General features: G+C 39.2%; 1 protein-coding gene across 2 annotated transcripts; it reads left to right on the top strand.

The window, feature by feature from the left end:
- The first annotated feature begins 119 nt into the window (after window positions 1-119).
- Window positions 120-8,143, top strand: si:ch211-121a2.4 (transmembrane protein 205). 2 transcript variants are annotated; one of them, XM_048601697.1, is made up of 4 exons: window positions 120-210; window positions 2,639-2,782; window positions 5,242-5,405; window positions 6,824-8,143. In XM_048601697.1, exons 2-4 carry the CDS (start codon window positions 2,659-2,661, stop codon window positions 7,124-7,126), a joined length of 591 nt encoding a protein of 196 aa, XP_048457654.1. In that variant the 5' UTR covers window positions 120-210; window positions 2,639-2,658; the 3' UTR covers window positions 7,127-8,143. The 2 variants fall into 2 exon arrangements, with proteins under 2 accessions (XP_048457654.1, XP_048457653.1); XM_048601696.1 differs by lacking the exon at window positions 120-210 and adding an exon at window positions 3,480-3,589 and having other exon boundaries at window positions 2,667-2,782.
- Window positions 8,144-8,558: the final 415 nt, after the last annotated feature.

The raw sequence follows: 8,558 nt of genomic DNA, 5'->3' as shown, positions 1-8,558 counted from the left end.
GAAAACCATGAAGCCTTGCGAACTGTGCGCATGCGCACACGACCGGGGGGGTCGGGCCGCATGCAATTGATTGACACGTTCGCCCCCCACAAAACAGCTGGGTGATGACCAGAGCCAATGAGGATAGCGGCTGGGGGAGGGGATTGATACAGCGAGAGTGTAGTAAAGCAGGCTGTATCCTAACCCAGCCCGGGAGTTAATGATCGGAGGGTAAGTCTTATGCATTTCTTTCCCAACCCCATCCCTGCAGTTTTCCTGGAAGAGGAGACAACAAATGTAACTGCAAAGTTCTTTTCATTCCTTATCGTAAAGAACGTGTTTTGGGAATACAAACACAGTTTCAAAATGTGACTTCTCGTCTCAACGAAAAGCGACGTCTCAGTGTTTAATCTGAATTTTAATCTGATTTAAATGCTATACCTGAGACCTTGGAGTTATATCTGATTGTTTAAAACAGAAGAGTATGGAAATATGTTATTTGATCGTTGTAATTTTGTTAAACTCCGCAGTTTTGGTTAATGACGCCTGCGACAGTCTCAAAAAATGGATTATCCTCACAGAGTTCCCATTGGCTATCGAACTTTTACCTCCCACCACCCCACCCCCGCCCCTAACGAGCGCACATCTACAAACATTCTCAACCCAAGGTCATTTTTCAAATCTATTTAATGTTGATAGTTCACCAGAGTTTAAAACTGAGCTGATCAACTTTGAGAGATAGTAGGAACTGCCGATGCTGGAGAATCTGAGATAACACGGTGTAGAGCTGGATGAACACAGCAGGCCAAGCAGCATCAGAGGAGCAGGGAGGCTGACGTTTCGGGTCGAGACCCTTCTTCAGAAATTTCTGAAGGGTCTCGACCCGAAACGTCAGCTTTCCTGCTCCTATTACGATCAACTTTGATCTGCCTTTTAAAGGCAAGCTGAAAATTCTGCAAATGCACGGTAAGCCTAGCAGAATCTACTAAAAATTTATTGTCTAGCTATCTTTTTTTATATCTCCGAGCTGAAAGATAAGAAACTTGGATTGAACATAGGAGAGGAGATAGAGAAACTAAAAGCAAGAAATAAGACTGGAGTTCTGTCACGCAGAAGAAAATCATCTATTTAATAGTGAGCAAGCAGCGCTCTGTTTTCGGTTTTAAAACAGAAAATGCTAGTAACGGTTAGCATGGCCAGGTGGTATCTGTGAAGACAGTTAGAGTTAAACTTGCAAGTCAATGACTTCCCGGCGGAACTCAATGAGCGAAACGTGGCGCGCTGTATAGATGAGTTGGAATCTATGGTGGAGGAACTCAAGACGTTACTACGTAAATCTGTGCTCCGAACCAACAGAGGTTGAGCGCCTCAGTAATCCCAAAGAAGTAGGGACAGAGGGATTTGGTGTCGTGAAGTTGAAGCTTGCTGATGGATAACATGTTGGAAGTTTAGATCAGAATGAATAAGGACAGCAAGGTTGCGAAGATGGATTTGCATCTAGGGTGCACCACTTCTGGCAGGATCAATCAATTTAATGGATCTTAATAATGCTGCCAAGTGTTAACAAATACTGAGAAAGAAATAGTAACCACAATGGAAATGTCTACAGAGCAGCACGGAAAGCTATCATTGAATATCGAATGTATATTTTGCAACAGATAGAACCATGTTTTTTAATTCACTGATGGGTTGTGGGCTGTGTTGTTTTGGCCAAGCATTTTAATGTCCATCCCTGGTTGCCCTTGAGAAGATGGTGGTGAGCTGCTGCCTGGAACCATGGCAGCCCATCTGGTGGAGCTACACCCATAATGCTGTTAAGAAGGAATTCCAGGATTTTGACCCAGTGACACTGAAGGAATGATGATATATTTCCAAGTCAGGATGGTGAATAGTTTGGACAAGATCTTGCAGCTGATGGTTGCACATGAATCTGCTGCCCTTTTCCTTGTAGCAGTCTTGGGGTTGGAAGGTACTGAATAAGAAACCTTGGTGAATATTTGCAGTGCATCTTGTAGATAGTACACATTGTTGTTACTGAGGTTCTGTGGTGGAAGGAGTAGATGTTTGTAGATGTGGTGCCAGGCAAGTGGGTTGCTTTGTCCTGGATAGTATCAAGCTTCTTGTGTGTTGTTGGAGCTGCACCCATCCAGGCAAGTCGGGCATAATCCATTACACTTCTGACTTATGCCTTGTAGGTGGTGGATAGGATTTAGACTCCATTCATACCTCCTTCTCACCTCATAGATCTATTCCAGCTCTCTCATTAGTTTATTCACTTTTCAGTCAAATATATTTAAATATTCAGCTCGTAGTAGCAAGCTACACAATTTTCACCAGTCTGGATGGTGTTTCTTCCGAATTCCCAAATTGATACCTTTCAGTTTTACCATTCTCCATAAGAGAAATCACTTTCTCTGTGTCTACCTGATTCAAAATCTTTAATAATTTAAAAGATATTTGGGTTTTTTTCTGGAATTTATGCTGGAGGTCACATATATTTAGCAAAAGACATAATACTCAGTATAAAAATATTCAAGAACTTTAGACATAATATATGTTTGCAAATCACAAGTTGGGTCAGAGATGATCATTTTTGAGCTTAGTTTAACTTTCTTTCTATATTTCACTTCCCCCTCATGTCTACTCTAACTTGGTGCAGGATTTCTGCCTTCCTTGGTTATGATGTCATCTGTGCCAATTACCATGTCTACTGAAGGAGAACCTACAACATTAGCTAAGCTTCTGCACCTTATGTTCCTCTCCACCTTCTGGGGAATGCAGATATGGGTCACATTTATATCACGTAAGTGTCTCCTTTCGTTACTTTTTAAAATTCTTACTTGGGACAAGTGCAGCATTGGCTTGGACAGCCTTTATTGCCCATCCTAATTGCCCAGAGGGCAGTTAAGAATCAGCCACATTGCCATGGATCTGAATTTGCATGTCGGCCAGGCCAGTTAAGGATGGCAGATTTCCTTCCCTAAAGGGCATGAGTTAACTGGAAGAGTTTTTACATTAATCAACAGTGGTTGATTAATGGTCACCATTAGGCTAGCTTTTTATTCTAGATTTTATTATTATTGAATTCAGATTTCACCATCTGCCATAGTGGAATTCAAACCCTTGACCCAGAATATTGACTTGGAATTATGGATTACTATTCCAGTGACATTACCATAATACCATTGCCTCCCCTGTAATTGACTCTTATCTTGAACTATTGCTATTGGTAGTTAAATTATAGGGAGCAGAAACAAGTATTAATGGGTTCAAACATGTCACAATGAACATGCTCCCATAGCATACATTTGTTCCAGGCAATAGAACATAATTAGAAAGCTGTTGAATAGCTTCCAATATTTTCTGACATCTCCTATCTAACAAAAGCATGACAATTCATTTTTCAAAGGTGTTCACGCAATTCTGTGTATCAATAAAGATGTGTGATCAAAGCCACTGCATCAAATTGACTTGAAAAATTAAATTCTTCTTTATTACAGATTCAAAGATTTCAGGATTTGTTCAAGTTGTGGATCTCATTCTGTAATCAAATTTGTTTTGATCATGAAATCCAGTAGCCATACCAGGGATGTACAAGAAAAAGTGGTTTGCAAGTGCTTTGAGATGTGTACTTCTCATTATTTGTCCTAAAACTGTACCCAGTATTTCATTAATTATACTGTGTGGGAAAGAAATGTTAAAGTATAAAGAAATGCAACTTCTGTGATGGAAGAAATTATAACTTTTGGTATTCTTTCCAATGCCTTTGAGATATAATGTGATTCAGCATTGGAATGCAAAAAATAATAATTTACATATGTAACCTCACGATCACAGCTCACAAAAGCACCCCACCTCTTCAGATTCAGCTTGTCAAATTACTGTAGCCCATCTAACTACCCACAATCACTACTTATCCCAGAACAGATGCTCCACTTAAATAAGCTGCCATTCTTCATCTGTTCAAAGTCATGAATAATATTCTCTGTAATTGTTGAACGTTATTGCTTTTTTTTCCTGCTCAACATCTCTTTATGCTTAGACACAATTGACTAGAACATTGGAGGTTGACCAACACAGTGGAACTTGCCTTGTATGGTTCTGCTCTGTGTTCCTCCTTTTCTGTATCTCAAAGTCCTTTTGTTCACTATTAGTGGTAAGCACCCATGTTCTTGAATTCCCTCCCTATATCTCCCTGCCTCTTTACCTCTGTATATTATTCATTTATTGACTCTGTGCAGTCCTTTCAGATCTACTTTCTTCTTACCAGATTTTCCTATCTTGAGCAGTATACAGCAGGTCAGTCTCTATCTTCTTTTCCTGTGCCCATAGCCAATTTAGAATGGGAAGAGAATTTCCAGTCAAAATTTTTCAGGCCAGCCTTTTGCACTGTAGGTGCAGGCAAACTTGAATATTGATCTAATTACTCCAACATTTTCCAATACTGTATAGTAAAATTGAGGTGATTATAGAAAAAGCTGAGTCACGAGTCACCCATTGGAATGGGAAATGAGGGACTGCAGAAAAAGATTCTAGAATCTATCTGATGTATTGAAACTCAAAAAGTAATTGTTTTGTAGTGATTCTGTTACATAGATTGTCCTTTATCCTTTCCATATGTTATGCAGATGTATGTATTCATACGTATCTAGTACACACAAATTCAGACATACAAATTAGGACTATTTGACCTGTTCTGTCATTTGGTAAAATCATGGCTGATTTGATTGTGTCCTTTACCTTCCTATCCATCCCATTAAACTTCCTTGCCAAGAATGTTTTTGTTTCCACTTACGTTTCCATTGCAGGCTTCCCCAGGCACTGCATGTGAAAACTGCTGTGCTTAAGACTCAAGTCTGATAAATATGGTAGTATTAACATAGATATTTACATTAATAAATAATTATCCCTCACCCAGGTTAATATTGGCATCAGAAAACCTGCAGTCCTGCAGAATATTTTTGTAATTAAGTTATTGCTTCTGCAAAACTACCTGATTAGCCATCCATAATTACGATTTACAGCTTTGCAAAATATAATTTGAGTAAGGTAAGGGATTTCATACAGAACTGCAAACACATATGATAAATACAGTAGTGAGCAATAACCAATGTTAATGGCCAAAGACTGATTTTTTATGATAGTTTTTTTTTTATTTATTCAAGTTTCCTCTGTGCAGTACAACCTATGTTTGATTTTGTATTGCTCTCCTCATCAATAATTTATTCAGAAGTTCTTAATCCTGTTTTGTTTGTTCCGTAGGTCTGATCATGGGCAGTAATCTCACGAGACATACGTTTGGCTTCATTCAGAGCAGACTTTTTCCATACTACTTTCACCTTGGATCTGCCTGTGCCTTCTTTAATTTAACTATTTTTGCCATGTATCATCCCAGTGAGTTGTTAACTGAAGAAGAGACATTTCAGGTATCATTCACAGTGCTTGCAATTGGACAGTAGAATCATGTTGAAGTTAATGGTCCATCACTCTGGGTGGGATGTAGCCCTATCAAAGCTACTGTTTTCTGTTTTTCCAGATCTGTATGGATTATGGTAAAGCTCTTGTTAACTTTGTCACAGGCTCTGCTGCTTTGAGTAACAATGCAACGTGCTACATTTTGTTTTGTTGTCTTTGTGGGCACCCTCCTGCAGTTGTATAGCTGGGGTGAGCTCGGTATGGCTCATTGTTTTATGATGCGGATGTCACGCATTTGGTGCTATCTGGTACCTTTGTCATCATATAAAGAAACTCGGGAATCATTGATAACTGCTTGAACTCTCAAGGGGATGTTGAATAGTAGTAGAATACACTTCCAGAAATCAAGGAATATCCTCTGAATTAGAATCCACCATGGTATTGCTAGGTATAGTGTGTTAGTCCATCAAAGCACTGTGTCACATTTTACTGCTACAGCACCTCAGGAAGGCTAGGAGAGGAGGCTCTAACATAGGTGATTGTCAGGCTACAAAATGAGTTATAGCATCTATTTTGTGCTGAAAGCAGTAACCTAAATTTAAAAATATAGAGAAAGCAAGAACTGCAGATGCTGGAGTCAGAGGTAACACAGTATGGAGCTGGAAGAACACAGCAAGCCAGGCAGCATCAGAGGAACTGGAAATTTGACGTTTTGGGTCGGGACCCTTCTTCAGAAATTGTAGTGGGGTGGGGGAACGGAGCTCAGAAATAAATAGAGAGGAGGAGTGGGGCTGGGGAAGGTAGGTGGGATGATGATAGGTGAGTGCAGGTAGACAGCGGTGGGGATTGGCTCCTCCCATGCCACTGACCAATCCCCACCACTCCCTACATGCACTCACCTATCGTCATCCCACCTACCTCCCCAGCCCTACCCCACCTCTCTATTTATTTCTAAGCTCCCTGCTCCCCCCTCCCATTTCTGAAGAAGGGTCCCGACTCAAAATGTCAACTTTCCTGCTACTGTGATGCTGCCTGGCTTGCTGTGTTCTTCCAGCTCTTTACTGTGTTAAAGAATATAGAGTTGGTTTCTTATCTGGTCCCTGATACCAATGCTTATATCATGAATTCAAACACTTACAAGCATGCTCACGAGCATTCTTTTAGACTGTTTTAAATTTATATTAAAATGTCAAGAAGATGGTATAACTTGTTCAATTTGCTGTTTTCATTGTCTTCCTGGAGTTCTAAATGAAATGCATTTTGAGAGCCTTCTGCTAATTCTGGATTATATTTAGCCCACAGTAGAAATCTGCCTTAAATTTGATCAACAAATTGGCAGCTTCGAAGACATTGTATTACATCTGAATGATCTATATCATGCAGTCAGTGAATGGTAATTCAAAATGATTACATGCAATTTCTTTTACAGATTATTGTTCTTTTCATCTGTGTGACTGTTGCTGGGCTCAATGCACAATGGTTTGGTAAGATAACTTCTGAAATCATGGCTGACATGCATCTGATTGAACAGAGCTGTGGGCTGGGGAAGGATATTGGATTGTCAACCAACAGAGAGGCCTATATCAAGCTGAAGGAGAGTAACCCCAAATATAAGAAATTTTCACATCAACTGACCCTGTATCACAATACTTCTTCTTTATGTAACCTGTGTTGCATCATCTGTAATGGGATAAGTTTGTACTACATGGCAGCCAATTTATCCACATTATGAAAGTGTTTTAAGTAAGACATTTAAAGACTCAGTGTCGAATGGTGAAAAGTTCATTTACGAATAATGGAAGCGTGAAAAGTAAGCTATTTTGCTGTGATGTCTGATGGTGGATGCTAATCCAACACGATCTCGCCAATAATTATGCATTTTTTTTAAACGTGCTTGTGCTACTATTTGTAATATTTTAAAACAAAAATCAGTGGGAAGCAGAAAATTTTAAATTAGAAGAAAACACTGCTGAAATTCATCAGCTGAAACCAGTTTAAGGTGATAAATCTGAAACAAAAACAGAACAGCTGGAGAACCTCAGCAGGTCCACCAGCATCTATGGAGAGAAAGCAGAATCAATGTTTAAGGGTCACTGGACCCAAAATGTTGACTCTAATTTCTCTCCATAGATGCTGCCGGACATGCTAAATTTCTTCTGCTGTTTCTAGTTTTGTTTCAGATTTCCAGCATCCACAGTTCTTTTCTTTATAGGGTACGAAATGTTTAGTTCAGTTATAGCTTGACTTAGTTTACGACGTGTAATGATGCATATATGTAACTGTCATACTTTTCCACACCCACAAATTGATGGGATTGAATAAGTTTAGGAGCTCAGCATGGGATTTCGGAGTACAACCAAGGGGAATTTTTCAGTGTACGTTATAATCTTGTAAATGAATTTTTATATGCTCTTTATCAATGAGAATCCTTGCTATTGATGGACTCAATTAGTTAGCCTGACACTGATGTAAGTGGAATTAGAACAGTTTATATATAACCTTCCTAGGAAGTTAGAAAACTGGAAGAGATTTATGGTCCATGCGCCTAAACACAAAATTCAAAACAGTGCCATAGCCTACTCCACCCCTTAATTCTTTATCTACCAAATTTTAACCGAGATCATACCAATTTGATGACAATACATAACTCTTTAGGCAGTCAGTGTGTGTATTTATTATGTAATTTTGTATAAGATGTAGATTGAATGTATTGTATCACAAACACTAATAAATGCATTTCTAATGTTGATAAAGCTGTCAGTAATGTAAGAATATTATGTTAGCCTTTCCATTATTGCACTTTCCCAGTTTGTTTGTTTTTTTTTTGATGGCTCAAGGTTCTGATACTAATTTTGTTCTTTGTGATGAGGGTATCACTGGCAAGGCCAGGATTTGCCGCCCATTCCTCATCGTCCTTGAGATGAATAACTTGCTCAGGGAAGGCAATGCCCACATTTCTTGCCCAGAGGGCAATTAAGAATCAACCACAGTACGGTGGGTCAGACAAGGTAAGAATGGCTAATTTCCTTAGAGTTAACACTGGAGTATAGATCATGTCAATGGACTAGCCAACCTTCTTGCGACATGGCTTCGAATTCCACCATGGCAGAGAGTAAAATTTAATTTCAGTTTTTAAAAGAAATATGGATTAGAGAACTGGACTA

This window comes from Rhincodon typus, chromosome 10 (genome assembly GCF_021869965.1).
Source record: "Rhincodon typus isolate 14 chromosome 10, sRhiTyp1.1, whole genome shotgun sequence".
NCBI lineage: Eukaryota > Metazoa > Chordata > Chondrichthyes > Orectolobiformes > Rhincodontidae > Rhincodon > Rhincodon typus.
This window is presented reverse-complemented; position numbering and strand designations above follow the sequence as displayed.